This window comes from Peromyscus eremicus, chromosome 7 (genome assembly GCF_949786415.1).
Source record: "Peromyscus eremicus chromosome 7, PerEre_H2_v1, whole genome shotgun sequence".
In the NCBI taxonomy this organism is placed as follows: Eukaryota; Metazoa; Chordata; class Mammalia; order Rodentia; family Cricetidae; genus Peromyscus; species Peromyscus eremicus.
Window position 1 is genome coordinate 100,527,292 of NC_081422.1, and position 21,978 is coordinate 100,549,269.

Genomic DNA, 21,978 nt, shown 5'->3' on the forward strand with positions numbered 1-21,978 from the left:
CACGCCCCTCGGGCACCCGGAGGCCCCTTCTGTGCCACAGTGGTGGTAGCGGGGCGGCACACGGCCATCCGGACCCCGGTGTCCGCTGCGCGCACGCGCGGCACTAGTGCCCGCCTCTGCCGGCCTCGCCCTCCGGGGGCGGAGCGCGCTGGGGGCGGGTCCTGCGGCACCGCCCGGGAAGCTGCGCGAAGCTGGGCGCCGCCGCCACATCCTCCGGAGCTCTGGGTCCAGGCGAGCCGAGTCGAGCCGGGCCAGGACCAAGCGGAGCGGTCCGACGGCACGAGCGAGCCGAACGCTGAGCCATGGCGCACCAGACCGGCATCCATGGTGAGGGCGGATGGAGGGCGGACAGGGGGCCCAAGGGCTCTGCCGCGCCTGGTCTGCGCGCTTGGTCCCTTCATCCTCCTCTTCCTCGCACCCTCCAGGGAAATTCCTGTTCTCCTTTGCAGCCGCGAGTCCCTGGGATGGACGCATCTTGGGGAGTACAGACGGCTGTACGTAGCCGAGAGTGGGTGCACATGAATGCACACAGCAAGGGTGGAAGTATCTTGTGTACTCATCTGGGGGCGGATGTGCCTGTGTGTACCCGTCTGGGTATTTTTGTTCTTTTCTGGAGGTGGGGTGTACCCGGATGTGCACATCTGGAAAAGTGTACATGCATGTGCACATGTTCTCTGTATACAGTCCTGCGTGTGCACATATGCGACTTGGTTATGTCTATCCAGGCTCCTTGGTGTGCATGCATTAGTGGCTGGTTTTGGACACTGTAGGTGGCATGGACCATCTCAGACATCATCAGTGTTTCCTGACAGCGTGCACACATCTATTGGAGTCTGCATGTGTGCACAGTTCAGGCACATCTCAGTGTATGTGTGTTATCGTGGATGCTTGCACGGTGTCTTATGACTGACATGAGCTTGTGTATAAGTGTGGAAAGGATATCCTGACCTTTACTCCTTCCAGGACCCCCAAAGTCTTGCACTAGGCTGGACAAAAGCTGGCATAGAGCCCCCCCTTCTTAAGTAGAATGGGGAGAGTTGCTCATCTGACCTTGGCCTCTGACTTCTTCCATTTTCCACTCTGATCTGCTCCAACCAGGATTGCAAAAGTCCCAACTTCAAGCTCGAAGCAGAGAAAAGGGTCAGGATTCAGGCTTTCTAGGAGAGCTTCTGTCTCCACCCTCATTTACAGGAAGCTTCTACAGCCCAGAGTGTCACACCCACAGTTCCGCTCCAGAGTCCCAGTTTCCTCCTTAGATAGACTAAAAACGGAAGCACTAGCGGGGAGCCAGGTGTTTTGGCCCTACCTGGTCTTACTGGCTTGGAAGGGCTGCTTCCTGGCCAGTTGGGAAGGCCAGGCTGCTTGCCTAGACAGCTTGTTGGTTTGGCCATCAGCCACCCCTGTCACATCATGATCCCCTGCCCAGGGCTGCCACCATCGACCCGCCTGACCGCCTGAATCCTTGCTTGCGGTTGTGGCTACTTGGTGAATGGATAGCCCTCAGAGGCTTGCCCCCGCCCCCACCGCATCCCCATCCTGCTTGTCCTGAGCATGCAGGGACCTGGATGGCCTCCCACAGGTGGGCCATCCTCTCCTGGAGATGGGGGGCCAGGTTTCCCGAGTCAGCTTCAAAGTGGGGAACCGCTGCCTGGCCTGCCCCTTCCTTCCTCTTTGGTCCCAGCTGCTGCCTCCAACTGGGAGGAGGTGCTAAGAAGTTCGCACCCACACACACACTGCCGACAGACCCTCTGTCCTATCCCTTCGCTCCCTGTGCTGAGTGCTGAGAGACAGGCCTGCTAGGGGAGCTTCCCGCTGTCCTGCCTGTGAGGGTGTGCACCTTCATCTCTCTGGGGCTTGCTGGAGATAGCAGGAAAGACCACCCTGGAGGATCAGGTGCCAGCCTTGGCCCGGCCATAGGAGAAGGCCCGGTGACCTCAAGAGTGAGGCCCGAGGAGGACCGTAACCTGAGGCTTGCTGGAGTTGGAGGTGGGCACGGTGGGGGCAGGGAGGCATGAATCTTTGATGACAGGGGCTCAGGTGTCCCAGGTCTGGCCTCTAGATTATTGATGGTGACTGGGGTGGGGTAGGAAGGGATGTCACTTTCCCTGCTGGCTTTTCAGTTTGCTCTGGTAACAGTAGAAGGGGCTTGTCAGCCTCCCTCTGGGGAGCTTCTTGGCCTCTCTTGCCAGGTCTAGGCAGGTAGGAGGAGCAGTAAAGTCAACCTTAGATCAAGAAAAGAATTATTAGCAGAAGTCCCATTCCTTAGCACCTTCTCCCATGTACTCCTTACCATAAACTTTTGAGTTTGAGGGAATTCGCTCTGTTTTATAGATGAGGTTGAGGTTCAGAGAGGTCAGAGGTCACACAGCTCAGAGGGAGCTGGAGCCCCAAAGATCAGACTTGAAGCTTCCAGCATCTACTGATGGTTATTAGCTGTGCATGCCCCGTGGGTCTGTGTCTCCTTGTGTATAGTACTGAGCCACGCTTCTCTGTCCGGGGCTTCTTAGACTTCGTTAGGCCCCTGGCCACACAGTGACCTTCATGGTGGTATACAACCTGAGATTCAGGCACAAGGTCACTCTGCAGGGTAAACGGGGAGCACCTGAGGACATGCCTGAGAGTTTGTTTACTTAAAGCCCCTCTACCCCGCCCCTAAGCTGCCCATCAGCTGCCCAATCCAGGCCCTATAAATATTCTCTGATCTCAACTCTCCAGCTGTGTTCCTGCCGGGATTCTTCTGACCCCTGACAGCCCCAAGGTCACACTCACCCAGAGACCCAAGCAGGTCCCTTACACACTTGGACTGTGTTTTCCCTCTCTACTACCACTAGTAGAGCTGAGATGATTCATGGTCCCCTAGCCCTGACCGTGGTCCTCACCTTGGCACTGTGTCCTTAGTCATTAGTGACCTTCCGGGTCTGCTGCCCAGTTTCCAAGATGGAGTCTCCTTTCTAGGTACCACTCCTCCTCCAGGAAGCCTTCCTAACTGCCTGGGAGCTGAGGCTTTATTGCCCCTTGATAGGGCTATGTTGGGTCTGGTGGGCCCCTCTTTTGGTACAAACTGGCTGGGGGCTTGGAGTCCAAATGCGTTCCTGTGTCATTTACACTCATGTCTGTATAAATTGTCTATATTGCCTGTACATACGGTGTAGACACACTGCAGCTGTGTGCGTGCGTGCGTGCGTGCGTGCGTGCGTGCGTGCGTGCGTGCGTGCGTTTGACCGTCTAAATGAGCGTGTCCACTTACATTGACCCGCTGAGTGGGATTCATCTACTGCTGGATCACCCTGTGGTCAGGGGACAGGTGGGTGCCCTTCACTCTGACCAGCTTGACTTGTCTTAGAACTTGCTCCCTCTTCAAGTGGACTGCCCCATTCCTGCCTGCCCTTCCTGTCAGCAGAGCGATCCCAGCCAGCAGGCCATCTGCCTGCCACTCCTGCTAGCTAAATTTGGGAGCTTGTGTTCAGTAGCCATCTCAGGTTCCCAGTCACATGGGGGAGCCATATTTAACCCACTTCCCAGCCCAGCCATCAGACCCCACGGGACACCAGCAGACCCAAACTCATCCTTACCCACTCTGCCTACTCACCACCAACAACTATGTTTCTTGTGCTTGTAGCCACTGAAGAGCTAAAGGAATTCTTTGCCAAGGCCCGGGCTGGCTCCATCCGACTCATCAAAGTCGTCATTGAGGACGGTGAGTGTCCCCCACACGCTGGGGCATGGGATGGAGGCTGAACCCAGTTGCTTCTGGGGATAGGAACAATGGGTGTTAGCTTCCGGCCCCCTTTAGACCTCATTTTCTCCATCTGAGAATGGGATGGGGCCACTCACAGGAGCCTCATGGGAGTCCTGCAGGTGGGGATGGTAGTCACTCTCTTGTGCAGAGCTGTCCTGTGGTCGTGTCCAGCTTCAGTACCTAGAGGCTGTGTGGCTTTTGAGATGGGCCTTGTCAGGGTGCTGGGCCAGATAGATGGCAGGGACCCAGTGAGACCTACTGTATGTATGTTGCGTGTACGCATATATGCTTATGTGTGTATGGTCAGCAGGCTGGACCTGGCTAGGCTGCTGGCTGTGGGAGGACTAAGATGCCAAGGACATTTTCCAGACTGGGAGGCAAGAACATATGTCTTGCTCATTCTGAAAACAGGATAGAGTAATTCTGTACTTGACGGGGCCTTGAACTGACTGTGGGACCCAAGGTTTTTACCAGGCAGTACTAGAGGTATGAGGGTGTGTGTGGGGCTTGAGACAAGGCCTGGAGTAGAAGTATTCAAGAAGACGGAGGATCTGTCCGGCTGAAATGGGGGTGGGGAGACAAGGAACCCCTCTCCCTTCTGTGCCCAGCGGCTGCCTCGGCAGGGAGGGGTGTAGATGAGGGGATGAGGTGTGATCCTGGCATTCTCAGGAGTCGTGCTGTTGTGAGCCCTTTGGCACTGGGCACCCTGAATGAGCCTAGTGTCCATTGACTTTAGCAGGGCCTGCCAGACCCAGAATTCATCTCAGGCTTTAGGGCCATAGCTAGGCTGGGCTTCGTCCAGATGCCCTCAGAGGCTGGGTAAGGGTTGTTATGGTAGGTGACTAATGAGGCCTCCTGGGGCTTCCCCCCCTTAAAGAGACGCTTGAGGTCTTTGACTCTGTGCCTTAACCTCCCAGGTAAGATGACACTTGTAGATGATCCCCATACGCATAAGGAACCTCTAGGTAAAGTCTTACCCTAAGTCTGCATTCCAAGTGTTGGGGTACCTGGGAATGCCTGGGGTAGGGGTTTCACATCCTAGTTGAGTATGACTGGAGCACCTGATTTTTCTATAAAAACTAAATTATAGTTCATTTTTGGTTTGTGTTTTTTGTTTTTTTGGGTTTTTGTTTTTTGTTTGTTTGTTTTTTCCAAAACAGGGTTTCTCTGTGTTGCTTTGGCTCTCCTGGAACTTTCTGTATAGACCAGGCTGGCCTTGAACTCACAGAGATACGTCTGCCTCTGCCTTCTGGGTGCTGGGATTAAAAGTGTGTGCCACCGCCCTAGTTCTTTTTTTAAACAAAACAACAACAACAAAAACCTGTCTGTGTCTTGTGTCTGATGTGAACGCAGCAGTGCTCATCGAAGCCAGAAGAGGGCATCAGATCTGCTGGTAGTGGAGTCACAGGCAGTCGTGAGCTTGAGCTGCCTGATGTGGGTTCTGGGTGTCAAAGCCAGGGCCTCTGGAGGATCAGTCAGTGTTTTCAGCTGAACCATCTCTCCAGCCCTAAATTACACTTCATATGTAAAATTCCTGTGATAGCTTGGCATGATGTGCAGATGAAATTCTAAACAGTCTTAGTAAATAAGAAACACAGAGCCAAATACAGAGGAAATAGCCAAAGAGATCAAAGCAATAGCTACAACAAGCTCTAGCTTACCACCAGCAGTAGCTTCCCCAGAGAGAGCTACTTCCTGTCTGACTTGTGTTTTTATTGCCCTTCTGTTCTGCCTTCTCATTGGCTCTAAGCCCAGCCACATGACTTCCTCATCACTGCTTGTCTATACAGACCTCCAGGTTTCTATGGTTGGTACTGGGATTAAAGGCTCGTGTCACCACGCTTGGCTGTGTCCTTGACCACACAGAGACTCTGCCTGCCATGTGATCGGATTAAGGGTGTGTGCTACCACCACCTGACTCTGCTTATGGCTCACTGACCTCTGATCTCCAGGCAAACTTTATTTATTAACATACAAATAAAATATCACATTTCATCACAAATTAAATGTCACCACAATGATGGGATATGCCTATAATCCCAGCACTTGGGAGGGCTGAGACTGGAGGAACTCAAGTTTGAAGCCAGCCTAGACTATATAGACTTGTCTCCAAATAGAAAAATGAAGCCTTGGGAGGTAGAGTTGTGAGAATCAGGAGTTCATGATCATTCTTGGCTATATAGTGAGTTGGAAGCCAGCCTGGGCTGCATGAGCCCTGGTCTAAAAATACCAAATAATAATAATAATAATAATAATAATAATAATAATAATAATAATAAAAATAAAATTCTGGATTTTTTTAAGTTTTTTTTTTTTTAATTATTATGTATACAGTATCCTCCAGGCATGTATCAATGCAGGCCAGAAGAGGGCACCAGATCTCATTATAGATGGTTGTGAGCCACTATGTGTTTGCTGGGAATTGAACTCAGGACCTCTGGAAGAGCAGCCAGTGCTCGTAACCGCTGGGCCATCTCTCCAGCCCCCAAATTCTGGTTTATTTGTAAATTTATATTTAGTGTGCATGTGTGCGTGCATGTGTGTATCCCTGGGTTTGAACTCAGGTCATCAGGAGGCTTGGTGGTAAGTACCTTTTACCTCTGAGTTATCTCACCTGTTCACACATTCTGGCTTACAAATGAGAACAAGTGGCTGAAGAGATGGTTCAGCAGTCAGGAGCATTCATGACCCAGATTCAGCCCAGCTTCGACATGGTGGCTCACAACCATCTGTCACTTCAGTTCAGGGGATCAAGCACCTTCTTCTGACTTCCGTGTGTAGCTGAAGTCTTCTCCAGTCCTGCCTGGCCCACGGTCAGGACAAATCTCTGACCCGCCAGTCCTGCAGCCGCTCAGACCCAACCGAGTAAACACACAGAGACTTAAATTGCTTATAAACTGTGTGGCCGTGGCAGGCTTCTTGCTATCTAGTTCTTCTGTCTTAAATTAACCCATTTCTATTAATCTATAAGTTGCCACGTGGCTCATGGCTTACCGGTATCTTTACATGTTGCTTGTCATGGCGGTGGCTGGCAGCGTCTCCCTGCCTTAGCCTTCCACTTCCCAGAATTCTCCTCTCTTCTTGTCCCACCTATACTTCCTGCCTGGCTACTAGCCAATCAGCATTTTGTTTACAAAGAGCGATATCCACAGCATCCTTGGGTACCAGGCACACACATGATGCACATACATAAGTCTAGGCAAAACACTCATAAAATAAGTAAGTAAAACCTTAAAAAAATATGAACAATAAAGTAAACAATACTGTGTTTGGTCCCCTTCCCCAACCTCACCAGCCTATAGCTGCTAACTTTCTTTTTGTTTTGTTTTTTTTGTTTTGTTTTGTTTTGGTTTGGTTTTTGGTTGTTTCGTTTGTTTGTTTTTTGTTTTTCTCTGTCCTGGAACTCACAGAAATCCGCCTGCCTTTGCCTCCCAAGTGCTGGGATTAAAGGCATGTGCCGCCACCGCCCAGCTTTAGCTACTAACTTTCAACCCTGATTCCCATCTGAGTTCTGGGTGGGCAGGGAAAGAGGCCAGGGCCTGCAGAGGCAGTTGGACTGGTGGCCTCGCATGTTGGATTCTTAGGCAGCTGGATTCTTTTTTTTTTTTTTTTTAAGATTTTATTTTATTTTTTTTTATTATGTATACAGCATATATGACAGCAAGCCAGAAGAGGGCACCAGATCTCATTACAGATGGTTGTGAGCCACCATGTGGTTGCTGGGAATTGAACTCAGGACCTCTGGAAGAGCAGTCAGTGCTCTTAACCGCTGAGCCATCTCTCCAGCCTGGCAGCTGGATTCTTGACCCTATCAAAAAGACCTGGTGGGATCTGGTGAAGTGCTGGCAGGGACCAGCTACGATCAACCATGGACCAGCTATGATCACGATTTTGCCCAGTTCTTCCTCTGGGTTGGCCTGCGTGACCAAGTACACGTATGGTGTCCCAAAAAGGTCTCAGCCTGAAACTGTGGTTGGATGACCTACTTGGCGAGAGAGATGGTAGGCCGGTCAGGTCCAGGTGGCCAGCAAGATGTCTCAGTGGGTAAAAATTTAGTGCCCAAGCTCAACAACCTGAGTTCAGTCCCTGGAACTTACAGTGGACTGAGTCCTGAAAGTTGTCTTCTGACTTCTGCATTCACACTGTGAGAGGCACACACCCATACTCATATATGTCATGCATATACAATAATAATAATAATAATAATAAATAAAAAATAAGTTGGTTGTTAGCTAAACTGGGTGAGACACTCCTGTAATCCCAGCACTTGGAAAGCTGAGGCAGGAGGATTGGAAGTTTGAGGCTAGTGTAGGCTATATAGCAGGACTTCGTATCAAAAATAACCACAAGCAGAAGCTGGGCGTGGTGATGCACACATACAATCCCAAGCCTTCAGGAGGCTGATGACCGCTGCAGGAGGATCAGGAGTTCAGGGTCAAATGGGGCTGCGTAGTAAAACCCTGCCTTAAAAAAGTAGTTGAGTGCTATTGGTTTTTCACCTTGAGGGAGAGGGCTGAAGCCAGGGCTGGGAGCCTCTCCCCTAGCACTTGGTCCTGATGGGCGCATCAGAGCCGGGGGCTGAGGGAGCTGAGAGCAAGAAGTCATACACAGTGAAGCATGCACTGGGCAGCCCCAGTGTAGGAGTGCCTTGAGGGGACCGCACTGTGGCTGGCAGTGGGCACACAGCTGTATTCCTTTGTGTGTGTGTGTGTGTGTGTGTGTGTGTGTGCACAAATACATGAGTGTACGTGAATACAAGCGTTTGCAAGTGTGGGGTGTGTGCAAAGGAAGCCACCTGCAGCTGGCACACGTGACCTCGTTCATTCACTCCTATTCATCACTCAGAATCCAACTTCATACTTTGGGGATTTGAGGGCTCCTGGGAGAGTGGGGTGAAGTGGCCAAGTAGGTCTGAGATCGCTCAGAAAGCTACGTCCAGAGGACAGAGGTCCACCGGCAGAGGGGAGGTAGGATGTGCCACTTCGGCTCACCCGGCCTCTGCCCCCAGAGCAGCTCGTGCTCGGTGCCTCGCAGGAGCCAGTGGGACGCTGGGACCAGGACTACGACAGGGCTGTGCTGCCGCTGCTAGACGCCCAGGAGCCCTGCTACCTCCTCTTCCGCCTTGACTCGCAGAATGCCCAGGGTTTCGAGTGGCTCTTCCTGGCCTGGTCACCTGATAATTCACCTGTGAGTCCTGGGCACCACGGCCCGTCTCCCTGCTTGGGGCCAGTGGGAAGTGGGGAGAACAGATGAGAGATTGGCCCAAGGAGGCTAACGGAAGGAATGTCTGCCCCAAACCCTGTCTGTTCGACCAGCCTGTCAGCCTGACTCAGGGCTGTTTGAGCTGGGTGGAGGCTCCCCCTAGTGGCGAAAGCTGCCTGATACAGCTCTGCTGCGCCCCCTGCTGGGTGTGTGGGAACAGTGAGATGACCTGATTCCGTGCCCTGCCTCCCTCTTCTGGGGCTCCAGTTGGCTCCAGTTGGCAGCTTGGCCCACGGGGGGGGGGGGGGGGGGGCCTCACAGTTTGCCCCATCTCAGGTGCGGCTGAAGATGTTGTATGCGGCCACGCGAGCCACAGTGAAGAAGGAGTTTGGAGGCGGCCACATCAAGGATGAGCTCTTCGGGACAGTAAAGGTTAGTTACCCAAGGCAGAATGCAGGATGGGGACCAGAGGGTCCGTGCCAGGCTCAGGGTGAAAAATAGGACTGGGGACCGGGACTCACCATAGTTGACACAGTGTTTTGCCTAGCATGCATGAAATCCTGGGTTTGATTCCCAGCTCTTAGGAAGTGGAGACAGGGGGATCGGAAGTTCAGGGTCATTGTTGACTATGTAGTGAGTTTGAGGTTGGCTTTGGCGCTACATAAGATGCTGTCTCAAATAAAAGAAATGGAGGGACGGGGAGTCCGGGAGCCACAAGCTGAGATACACAGCGGCTTCTGCCTGCCTGCCTTGGGTGTCCATTTCTACCTCTGCGCCTGCCCCACAGGACGACCTCACCTTGGCTGGGTACCAGAAACACCTGTCATCCTGTGCGGCACCTGCCCCACTTACTTCGGCAGAGAGAGAGCTCCAGCAGATCCGAATCAACGAGGTGGGTGTGCAGGGGTATGTGCTGGGAGTCGCTAAACTCGGTAGGCTGCAACTGGGTAGTAAGGCTTTCCTTCATGGTCGCCCCATCCCCAGGTGAAGACCGAGATCAGCGTGGAAAGCAAGCACCAGACCCTGCAGGGCCTGGCCTTCCCCCTGCGGCCTGAGGCCCAGCGGGCCCTCCAGCAACTCAAGCAGAGGACCGTCAACTACATCCAGCTGGTGGGTGCACAGGCGTGCCACGTGTCCACGACACACGGCCAGGCACCGTGGGCTTCCCCTACTCCTGGTTATGTTTGCAAATGGGCACAGAGCCCAATCCCCATCTCCTGAGCGGTTCCTCTAATCCGTGTTGTTCTTGGACTGGGGGTGTAGCTCAGCTGGTAGAGCGCTTGCCTGCCATACACTGGGATTTGATCCTCGGCAGCAGCACATAGAACTGGGTGTGATGGCACACACCTGGAATCTCAACCCTCAGGAGGCAGAGAGAGGCGGGAGCATCAGAGCTCAAGGTCATCATCCTTGGCTACATGGGGAGTTTGAGATCAACCTAATCTGTACAAGACTGTTTCTTTTGTTGTTGTTGTTGTTGTTGTTGTTGTTGTTTTGAGATAGTTAGGGTTTCTCTGTGTAGCTTTGGTGCCTGTCCTGGAACTCAATTTGTAGACCAAGTTGGCCTTGAACTCACAGAGATCCACCTGCCTCTGCCTTTTTTTTTTTTTTCCTTGTTTCTTTTTTTATTTTTATTTATTTATTTATTTTTTTTTTTTTTAAAGATTTTATTTATTTATTATGTACACAGTAAGAGGGTGCCAGATCTCATTACAGATGGTTGTGAGCCACCATGTGGGTGCTGGGAATTGAACTCAGGACCTCTGGAAGAGCAGTCGGTGCTCTTAACCTCTGAGCCATCTCTCCAGCCCCTTGTTTCTTTTTTTAAAGAGCATACTGTTTTCCTCTCCTCTCCCTGCCCCCAAGCCCTGGCCACAACAGACACCCCGTAAACAGTTCCTCTGTAACTCCCTTGACTACCTCTTTCCCAGGCACGGCTCTTCTGCCTCCTCTGACCACACAGGCTGGCTCTCCCTTCCACTTTCCTGGGGCTTTGCCTCTGAGGATGGAACCATTGCAATGTCTTGTTGAGGTCACGGTCCTCCACACCACCCCAAATGGGGATCTGGGTTGAGGGGGCTTCATCCTTAGCTGAACCTTCAAAGGGGCAGAGTTAGGGCCAGGCCTGGAAGGTCTCTTTAGAGTAACCCCTGCAGCCTGAGGTCCAGCCTTGGGAAGGGGACCCCAGGGAGAAGGACCCCCAAACACTCCAGCCTGCCTACAAGCCATGTTTCTTAGTGGGTACAGTGGTGCCCTCACACCGCCCCTTCTCCTCCTCAGAAGCTGGACCTGGAACGGGAGACCATTGAGCTGGTACACACAGAGCCCACAAATGTGACCCAGCTGCCCTCACGGGTTCCCCGAGATGCTGCCCGCTACCACTTCTTCCTGTACAAGCATACCCATGAGGGTGACTCCCTTGAATCTGTGGGTGAGTAGCAATGACAGGGACCTCAATTCTGTGCTGGCCAGGAGCAGCAATGACAAGCCACTGCTTGGTCCTGCTGTGGGGGTGGAGGTGTGCAGGTGCCCCAGCCTGCGTGGACTCACCTCCTCGTCCTCCACAGTGTTCATCTACTCCATGCCGGGGTACAAGTGCAGCATTAAGGAGCGCATGCTCTACTCCAGCTGCAAGAGCCGCCTCCTCGACTCTGTAGAGCAAGACTTCCAGCTGGAGATAGCTAAGAAGGTATAGCCTGTTCCCAGGGCCCATCACCCCACTCTCCGTGTGGGACCCTGGAGTCCTAAGTCCACATGGCATTCATTGCTGCAGTATTGGATGGGTGGGGAGCCGAAGATGTGGGGCAGCCCAAGACACACACAAGCCCAGCCTCCTTTCCTTAGGTCTCGGGTGACTGGGAGAAGGTGACTCGGGCCAGCAGGGTAACGGCCCTGTGTTCCATATCCCGTGGTGACCTAAGAGAAGATAGATGTCAGGGGTGACTCAGTGAGTGAGACGTACCAAGAGTGGTATGCGTTGGAGCCTCAGCGTAGTGATGGCTTCTGTCTTGATCCGTGCAGATTGAGATTGGTGATGGGGCAGAGCTGACAGCCGACTTCCTCTACGACGAGGTGCATCCCAAGCAGCATGCCTTCAAGCAGGCATTCGCCAAGCCCAAAGGCCCTGGCGGCAAGCGGGGCCATAAGCGCCTCATCCGGGGCCCCGGCGAGAATGGAGATGACAGCTAGGTGTGTGGACCGGAAGCAGGGCCGGGCACGTGGACTGCCTGCCAGCTTGCTGCCCTACCGCTCCTGCACCTCCTTCCTCCCTCGCCTGGGCTCTAAGGAGTTGGTTCCTATGGGACAGGAGGGCAGGTGGCTGAAACAGGTGTTTGCTACTTTCAAGGGCCATTGGACCAGCAGCACTTTGTGACCCTGCCCCGTGGCTGTCCCTTTCTCTCATCTGTGTGCACAGGGTGGCTGGGGAACCCTACCTGGCTCTTTGAAGGGGTCTGAGTGGGGGGCCTGGCAGGAACCTAGCCTCCAGATCTGATGCTGTGGTCCCAGCTCAGTCCAGAAGCCTTTGGCCACAGAGGGTGGGGACGGTTGGCAGGGGCCAGATGTCACAGGAAGGGACGGTTGAACGCTGTATTTTCTAAAGAATAAAATATTTTTAAATCAATACTGAGCCTGACTCTGTGAATTGGGTGCCTTTGTTTGCAAAGTTGGCTTTTTCCCTGTTCAGAAGGAGCTTTGCTGACCTGCTAGGGTGAAACCCAAGCGCGCCTGGCCTCAGACGTATGGGAGATGCTTTGAGAGTGAGGGAAGAAGCCCTGCCCATGAGGCCCACACACTTCCACGAGGTTATGGACATCTGGGTGTCTCTGTTTCCTGTGGGTGCTGTGACAAGTTACCACAAACTCGGTGGCTTAAAAAAGAGGTAGTTTGAGCTCAATCTGAGCAAAACTCTGTTTGAAAAAGGAAAAGAAAAACCTTGCACATTTATTTGTACAGATCTGGAGGCCGGACAAGGCTAACACCATGGTACAGACAGCTGGCCTTTGGCAGGGCTGACTGTGTTCTTAGCTCCGAATTTGAAGACCCAGACCCTGCTTCTCTGCTTCCATGGCCCTGTGCCCCCGTCTGTAGTCACATGTTTCCATCTTTTTTGTTTGTTTGTTTTTCGAGACAGGGTTTCTCTGTGTAGCTTTGCGCCTTTCCTGGAACTCACTTGGTAGCCCAGGCTGGCCTCGAACTCACAGAGATCCACCTGCCTCTGCCTCCCAAGTGCTGGGACTAAAGGCGTGCGCCACCACCGCCCGGCCACGTTTCCATCTTTAATAGTTTAGTGTTGTGTTTTGTGACAGGACCTTGTTATGTAGTGACTGAGACAATCATCCTGCCTTAGCCTCCCTGATGCTGGCGTTACCAGCATGCTTCACCATACCTGCCTCTGTCTCTGTTTCATTCATTTGTTGGGTGGATTTTGTTGTTGTTTTGTTTTGTTTTGTTTTTGTTTTTCAAGACAGGGTTTCTCTGTGTAGCTTTGGAGCCTGTCCAGGAACTCTGTAGACCAGGCTGACCTCGAACTCACAGAGCTCTACCTGCCTCTGCCTCCCGAGTGCTGGGATTAAAGGCGTGTGCCACCACTGCCCGTGTTGGGTGGATTTTTGAGACAGAATCTCATGTACCCCAGGCTGGCCTCCAGTGGGCTCTGTAGCTGAGGCTGATCTTGAACCTCTAGAGGCATGCACCACTGCCTGGCTTATGGGGTATTGGAGATCAAATCCAAGGCCTTGTGAATGCTAAGCAAGCAGTGTGGCAGCTAAGCTACATCCACAGTCCCCAGTGCTTTATAACAGACACTCTTAGCTTCCTGTCCACACTTCCCCTACAATAATGTAGGATTGGGGGAATGAGGAGATGGATTCCTAAGAAGGCACTGTTCGTTTTTGGTTTTTGGTTTTTGAAGACAGAGTTTCTCTGTGTAACAGCCCTGGATGTCCAGGAACTAGCTCTGTAGACCAGACTGGCCTTGAACTCAGAGATCCTAAGTGCTGGGATTAAAGGTGAGTGCCACCACGGCCCGGCTGCACTGTTTGTTTTTTGAGACAGAATCTTACTATGTAGCCCAGGCTAGCCTGGAGCTTTGCTATGTAAACCAGGCTGGCCTCATAAATCACAGAGATCCACCTGCCTCTTGCCTCTTGAGTGCCTGGATTAAAGGCGTGTGCCAGCATTTGGATCCTAAGAAGGCACTGTTGATCGTACCAGCCTGGGTGAGGGCTCTCTGGCTGGGTTTTCACAGCACCAAGGCTATAATGGGTATTCTAGAGACCTGTATCTTGTAGTCTCCAATCCTGTGTGTCCTTGACCATGTTGTTAGCATCCCTGTGCCCCTCTTCAGGCCTGCTTTCCTATCCCCAAGGAATGCAGAGTGATGAGTGGAAGTGGGCACCTGACTCTGTGGTCCATGAGGAGTCACTTGGCCTCTGGGAAAGTGCCCAAGTTTGATACTCAGCAGAAGCCAGGGGTCAGTCTATGCCTCTGAAGAATGGGTAGACACCTCCTGGCCCAGGAGAGGAGGGCTGGAGAAACATGCAGCTGCTGAGTGGACACTGTCCTTTCTCCTAGATCAGGGCATTGTCCCATTGCAGGGGCCCTTTTGAACCCCTCTTAAAGCTCCTAGGATTATGGGTAGGAAAGCTGGGACGCTGGCAAGGAGCCACAGGAGACTCAGCCCACATACTGATTGGTTCTCAGGCAGGCAAGAATATAACATGGATGGCGCTCAAGCTGCCAAGCCAGCCAGACCATTGGCACCGCGGACCCTGCCTGCTATGAGATCCACTTTGATGAGGGTCTGGGCAGAGCCAGGAGACTGATGTAGAACCCTGCCCCTTTCAGGAGAATGGCCCATCATTCATTCTCTCATTCATTCATTCATTCATTCATTCATTTATTTATTCATTCATTCAAACTTCACTCAAAGATACCCTGACTACCAAGGCTGAGTGCTGTGGGCAGGACACAGCCTCAGCAGATACTGAGCAGTGCCACAGACACAGATGGAAGTTCTTACCCTCAAGAAGTCAACATTCCAACAGGAGAGTAAGACGGTACCCAGCAGAGCATGAAGGGTGGGTGGCATGGTGTGGCAGCATTTGAAAAAGGTTATACAAAGAGAGAACCAGCAGGCCACAGTGCTCAGGCGAGCCAGCCCTGGGCTGGCAGGCTTACTTATGTCTGTATTTCTTTTGAGTCAGGGTTTCACTATGTAGCCCAGGCAGGCCTTGAACTCTCATTCTCCTGCATCACCCTCGTGGTGCCGGAAGCATGGGTGTGTAGCTGAGCTGAGAGGTTCATGAGAAGGTCAGGGAAGGCCGGCCCCATGGGAAGAGAGGATGATATGAGCAGTGTGTAAAGGCAGAAAATAAAATGGACCATGTGGGGAATCTGGAGAAGAGAGTGTCCGGGCAGAGGGAAGAGTATGTTCAAAGGCCCCGAAGCTAGAAAATGCACAGATACATCCAAACAACAAGAAGCCAGGGTGGCTGTCAGCAGACCGGGAGAAATGGAATGACAGGGAGCATAGTGCCTGGGCTACTGTTTGGACAGTGACTAGGACTTCAGACAGTTATGGAGGGATCTGGGTAGAGGAGGGACCCAGAATGGAAGTTTTGAACAGAAGGGATGGAGAGATGGCTCAGCAGTTAAGAGCATTGGTTGCTTTTCCAGAGGACCTGGGTTCAGTTCCCAGCGCCCACGTGGCAGCTCACAGCTGTGTGTAACACCAGTTGCAGGAGATCTGACATGCTCTTCTGACCTCCTCAGACACTAGGCTTGCAAATGGTGCAGGCAACACATACAGGTGTACACACACACACACACACACACACACACACACACACACACATATACACAAGGCCTTTCCAGGGGCTCAATGTGAATTGCTGGGGGATATCTTTCTGTACGCTGTGAATATATGTTGTTCCCATTGGTTAATAAATAAGCTGCTTTGGCCTATGGCAAGGCAGCTTAGAGGCAGGTGGGAAATCCAAGGAGAGAGACAGGAAAGAGAAAGGTGGAGTTGAGGGAGACACCAGCACCGCCAGAAGAAGCAAGATGTGAAAGTACTGGTAAGCCACAGTAAGCCACGGCCACGTGGCAACTTACAGAAAATAGAAATGGGTTAAGTTATAAGAGCTAGCTAGCAAGAAGCTTGCCATAGCCCATACAGTTTGTAAATAATATAAGCCTCTATGTGTTTACTTGGGTCCAAGTGGCTGCAGGACCTTCAGTGAGAGAGAGTGTTCTGGACTGCAGGGGGCCAGGCAGGACCCTAGAAACTTACAGCTACAGTGAATAGGCTGCAGGAGATGAGAGAGAGCAGGACCAGGGTGATGTTAGAGATGATGTCAGCTCAGGCAGGCAGATAGACGTGCAGGGAGGCGGACCGTCCCATCCTTCAGGGAAGCTCCTCAAAACTCAGGATGTAAAAACTGAAAAGCTTCAGGAAGTCCCTGAAAGTGATCAGGCCCTCCCTCCCCAAGCTTGTACTGACAGTAAAGACTGCTGAGAGGCACTCTCAGACCAGCAGGGTGGGGTGGGGGGTGGGGGTGGGGGTGGGGAGGGGTGAGGGGGGGTGGGAGGGGTGCTACCTGAAAGAAGCAGAAACCGGCTGAGGTGCCTGGAAAAAGCTCCGACCAACTGAGCTGCCTAGAAAATTACCTCTCTAACATTTTGAGCTGCCACCAAGTTGTGCCATGAAGCTGCACGTTTCCAGCCTTTGTGGAATCCATGCTGGGGTGGGCTCTTGGTGGTGCAACTGTGTCTGAGTCATGTCTGCTCCTTTAAGTGAGCCCTCACCCATACTTCTGCCCGTAACTCCAGGAAAGCTCACTGGCTAGCCAACTTGGACTTGGGTGATGTCCTCAGCTTTGGTCTGTCATTGGTTGCCTTCCTCGGGTGAGTACACATCTGCACACATCTCCCCAGGAATCGTGTCACACAACAGCAAGCTCACCCAGAGTTCCAGTTGGACCAGCCACTGGGGTCTGATGGGCTACTGGGGGAACTGGGAATGCAGAGCAGGAGAGATGTCGAGGCTGCTGCAGTGGTGAAGGCAGATGTTGGCTCCAGCCTCTGGCTCGCAGAGGCTCCCCAGAGTTCTGGGGAAGGAGCAGGTTGGGGAGCCTGCCCTGGGCGTACCCACGGAGCAAACACTGAGGCATGAAGGTGAGGTGACACCCTCCACGTGGATGTCAACGCTCAGCCTAGCCCTGCCAGGCTACTTTAGACCCTGGTTTCTCATTGACCTTGGGCAGGACTCTGGGCTTTGGTTCCTTCCCATACCTCCCAGGGGACAGATGTGAGGCCCTCATGGCTGACTGTGGGGTGAGGAAGAGAATGGAAAGAGGAAGGGGTGAAGAAGCCTGCCTGCCTGCCATCTGACTATGCAAATGACCCGTGACTCATGGTACCACCTGCCCTCCCCGGGTAGGGATAAAGTATCTATCAGGCTGCAGTGAAAGTGTCACTTCCTCAGTTCTGTAAGGGACCCTGGTGGAACATCCTTCTCTGCCGCCCAGCTTGTCAGACGGAGCCTCTAGAGACGACTCCATTCCCCAACATGGTAGGACCGCAGTTCTTAACGCCCCCCTCCCCCGGGGGTGGGTATCATGGGAGGGGGATGATGTTAGAATGGTCACAGTGGAAAAGACAGTCCACTCGGTGCCCCCGGGATTTTCATGGATCCCTAAGGAAATTGGAGCCAAAGTCGTTCTCTGAGCAGGGAGGGATGAACCTGCTACGTGGGTAGGGAGGCTGAAGCCTGGGACCTCAGTCAGTGGTGGCTGCTGACCTGCACGTGGAAGACCCGCTGCCCGTTGCTCCCTCTGGGCCTGCTGGTTCTCAGCAGGTTGAGGGTTCTCAGGTCAGACTGGGGAAGCGGATGGAGGCTAAAAAAGCCAGTTTGTACCAGCGAGGAGCCAGCTACACCTCAGGGGGCTTCAGAGCCTTCCGCACTTTGTCCAAGGAGTGGAGCCCAGCTTCAGGGAGGCTGGAGGAACAGAGCCCCGGCAGCTGCTGTGTTCAGGAGAAAAGAGCTGAGGCCCCAGAGGAGAGGAAGAGAAAGTGCGAGAGGCCCAGTGGGCCCTTTGGAGTCTGTCCTGGCCCTGCTGTGGGTTGTGTTCCCAGCGAAAAGCTCCAAGTCTGGGGTCTGGATTTCAGGCCCAATCCTGGTTCTGTGCCCTAGCCCTGAGTCAGTCAGTGGCTGAGCCTAAAACCAAGGAGCGGTTCTGAGCGGGCTGGAAGGAGGCTGGAGGGTGGGGCACTTGGAGAGGATTTGGAAGCCCTGAAGAACGCCCCAGTGAGGAAGAGAGGGTAGGAGAGGGAGGGCAGGATAACGCTAGACACTCACCCAGCCCTGGCTCTCACAGGTTCTCTGTCACAGGACCCTTCACCCCTTGTCTCTCCTGGTGCAAGCTGCCGTGCTGGCCGAGGTTCTGGCTCTGGGCACCCTGCCTGCCTTCCTGCCCTGTGAGCTGAAGCCTCGTGGCCTGGTAGACTGCAACTGGCTGTTCCTGAAGTCTGTGCCTCGCTTCTCTGCAGCAGCTGCCCGTTCCAACATCACCAGCCTTTCCTTGATCTCCAACCGCATCCACCACCTGCATAATTCCGACTTCGTCCACCTGTCCAGCCTGCGGCACCTGAACCTCAAATGGAACTGCCCGCCCGCTGGCCTCAGCCCCATGCACTTCCCCTGCCACATGACCATCGAGCGCAACACCTTCGTGGTTGTGCGTACACTGGAAGAGCTGAATCTGAGCTACAATGGCATCACCACTGTACCCCCACTGCCCAGCTCCCTAACGAACCTGAGCCTGAGCCACACCAGCATCCTGGTACTAGATTCTACCAGCCTTGCCGGCCTGTACAACCTGCGCTTTCTCTTCATGGATGGGAACTGCTACTACAAGAACCCCTGCAATGAGTCAGTGAAGGTGGCCCCGGGTGCTCTCCTGGGCTTGAGCAATCTCACCCATTTGTCACTCAAGTATAACAAACTCGAGAAGGTGCCCCGCCAACTGCCCCCCAGCCTGGAGTACCTACTGGTGTCCTATAACCTCATTGTCAAGCTGGCACCTGAAGACCTCGCCAATCTGACCTCCCTGCGGGTACTTGATGTGGGTGGGAACTGTCGCCGCTGTGACCATGCCTTCAACCCCTGTACAGAATGTGGACAAGAGTCCCTCCAGCTGCATCCTGAGACCTTCCATCACCTGAGCCACCTCGAAGGCCTGGTGCTGAAGGACAGTTCTCTCCACACGCTGAACTCCTCCTGGTTCCAAGGCCTCGTCAACCTCTCAGTGCTGGACCTGAGTGAGAACTTTCTCTATGACAGCATTACCCAAACTATGGCCTTTCAGAACTTGACAAGACTGCGCAAGCTCGACCTGTCCTTCAATTACTGCAAGAAGATATCATTTGCCAAGCGCCACCTGACAAAGTCCTTCGAGAGTCTGGTGTCCCTGCAAGAGCTGAACTTGAACGGCATCTTCTTCCGATTGCTCAACAAGAACACACTCAGGCCGCTGACCAATCTGCCCCACCTCCACACTCTGCATCTGCAGATGAACTTCATCAACCAGGCCCAGCTCAGCATCTTCGGTACCTTCCCAAACCTTCGTTTTGTGGACCTGTCAGAGAACCGCATCAGTGAGTCTTTGGTAATGTCAGCAGCACCCCCTGAAGAAGCAGATGGTGCGGAGCAGGAGAGTCTGTGGTCTGGGGTTCCTGCCCCAACTCTACTGAGCACCCCTGGCTCTAAGAACTTCATGGTCAGGTGCAGGAACCTCAAGTTTACCTTGGATCTGTCTCGGAACAATCTGGTGGTAGTCAAGCCAGAGATGTTCATCAACCTCTCCCACCTCCAGTGCCTAAGCCTGAGCCACAACAGTATTGCACAGGCTGTCAATGGCTCTCAGTTCCTGCTGCTGACCAATCTGCGGGTGCTAGACCTCTCCCATAACAAGCTGGACTTGTACCACGGGCGCTCGTTCACTGAACTCCCAAAATTGCAGGCCCTGGACCTGAGCTACAACAACCAGCCCTTCAGCATGCAGGGTATCGGCCACAACTTCAGTTTTGTGTCCCGTCTGTCCGTGCTGCAGTACCTTAGCCTGGCACACAACGATATCCACAGCCGCGTGTCCTCACATCTTCGCAGTAACTCACTGAGGTCCCTGGACTTCAGTGGCAATGCTGTAGGCCTCATGTGGGGTGAGGGGAACCTTTACCTCCAATTCTTCCGGGATCTGCGTCGCCTGTACCAGCTGGACCTGTCTCAGAATCGCCTGCATATCCTCCTGCCCCAGTACCTCGACAACCTCCCCAAGAGCCTGAGGATTCTGAACCTCCGTGACAATTACCTGTCTTTCTTTAACTGGAGCAGTCTCACCTTCCTGCCCAACCTGAAAGTCCTGGACCTGGCAGGAAATCAGTTAAAGGCCCTGACCAACGGCACCTTGCCTAATGGCACCCTGCTCCAGAAGCTGGACGTGAGTAGCAACAGTATTATCTCTGTGGCCCCAGCCTTCTTTGCTCTGGCTGTGGAGCTGAAAGAGGTCAACCTCAGCGACAACTACCTCAAGACAGTGGATCGCTCCTGGTTTGGGCCCATAGTGCCGAACCTGACAATGCTGGACGTGAGAAGCAACCCTCTGCACTGTGCCTGCGGGGCGGCCTTTGTGGACTTCCTGCTGGAGGTGCAGACTAAGGTGCCCGGCCTGCCCAACCAGGTGCGGTGTGGCAGTCCCAGCCAGCTGCAGGGCCGTAGCATCTTCGCGCAGGACCTGCGGCTGTGCCTGGATGAGGTCCTCTCCTGGGACTGCTTTGGCCTTTCCCTGTTGGCTGTGGCTGTGGGCATGGCGGTGCCATTACTGCAGCATCTCTGCGGCTGGGACGTCTGGTACTGTTTCCACCTGTGCCTGGCATGGATACCTTTGCTGGCCCGGGGTCGGCGCGGCGCCCAAGCCCTGCCCTACGATGCCTTCGTAGTGTTCGATAAGGCGCAGAGCGCGGTTGCCGACTGGGTGTATAACGAGCTGCGGGTGCGGCTGGAGGAGCGGCGCGGGCGCCGAGCACTGCGCCTGTGCCTGGAGGACCGCGATTGGCTGCCGGGCCAGACGCTCTTCGAGAATCTCTGGGCCTCCATCTATGGCAGCCGCAAGACGCTGTTTGTGCTGGCCCACACGGACCGGGTCAGTGGCCTCCTGCGCACCAGCTTCCTGCTGGCTCAACAGCGTCTGCTGGAGGACCGCAAGGATGTGGTGGTGTTGGTGATCCTGCGCCCCGATGCCCACCGCTCCCGCTACGTGCGCCTGCGCCAGCGCCTCTGCCGCCAGAGTGTGCTCTTCTGGCCCCAGCAGCCCAACGGGCAGGGCAGCTTCTGGGCCCAACTGAGCACAGCCCTGACTAGAGACAACCGCCACTTCTATAACCGGAACTTCTGCCGGGGACCCACAGCAGAATAGCCCAGAGCAACAAATGGGAACAGCGGCACCTTCACGCCTGGCCACCCGGGGTGCTCCGCCTGCCTTGCTCTGTCCTTCTCCTGCTTTACTCCACGAGTATCCAGCAGGTGTTCAATACATGCTGCCAAACCACCACCCCTGGGCTCCTGGGCGGTGTGGGTGGGAGGAGAGATGGGAAAATTCTCCGTATCTCCGCATAGTAAAGAGAGAGAAGATAGATAAAAACGGGACCCACAGAACTAAGGTTGGCTGTGAAGGGCAATTTTCTTCGCAGGCATCTTCCAGGAGGGTCTGAAGATAATCACCAAATGTGGACTTGATCCTTCCCAGAGAACAGGACCCGGTCTGACTTCATTTTATTTTATTTTTTTAAAGCTGTTCTCTGAATGCCCTGCCCTCTGTGCTCGCCTGTGTCAGCACCTCTCTGTCTGTCTTGCCCTCAGCAAGGTCCTGAGAAAACTCCCAAGCAGGGCTGTGCTCACTACTAGGTGTGTAGGAAAAGAGGGATGATTGCACGCTCGGGTGGCCATGCCTAAGCTGGAGAAAGAAGGCCAGCCTTGA

The 21,978-nt window shown here is 53.6% G+C and overlaps 1 protein-coding gene across 2 annotated transcripts; it reads left to right on the forward strand.

The window, feature by feature from the left end:
• The first annotated feature begins 171 nt into the window (after positions 1-171).
• LOC131915356 (twinfilin-2) lies at positions 172-21,749 on the forward strand. 2 transcript variants are annotated; one of them, XM_059268524.1, is made up of 9 exons: positions 172-327; positions 3,620-3,697; positions 8,748-8,926; positions 9,278-9,373; positions 9,729-9,833; positions 9,926-10,051; positions 11,222-11,372; positions 11,509-11,630; positions 18,322-21,749. In XM_059268524.1, the coding sequence occupies exons 1-9, from the start codon at positions 303-305 to the stop codon at positions 21,415-21,417; spliced, it is 3,978 nt and encodes a 1,325-aa protein (XP_059124507.1). In that variant the 5' UTR covers positions 172-302; the 3' UTR covers positions 21,418-21,749. The 2 variants fall into 2 exon arrangements, with proteins under 2 accessions (XP_059124507.1, XP_059124506.1); XM_059268523.1 differs by lacking the exon at positions 18,322-21,749 and adding an exon at positions 11,963-12,563.
• Positions 21,750-21,978: the final 229 nt, after the last annotated feature.

Excerpts from the sequence above, each read along its gene's own strand:
- LOC131915356 (XM_059268524.1), top strand. The coding sequence starts at position 303 with ATGGCGCACCAGACCGGCATCCATG. Across the intron at positions 8,927-9,277 it reads GGTCACCTGATAATTCACCT|GTGCGGCTGAAGATGTTGTA; the intron begins GTGAGTCCTGGG and ends GCCCCATCTCAG. Across the intron at positions 11,631-18,321 it reads AGCTGGAGATAGCTAAGAAG|GTTCTCTGTCACAGGACCCT; the intron begins GTATAGCCTGTT and ends TGGCTCTCACAG.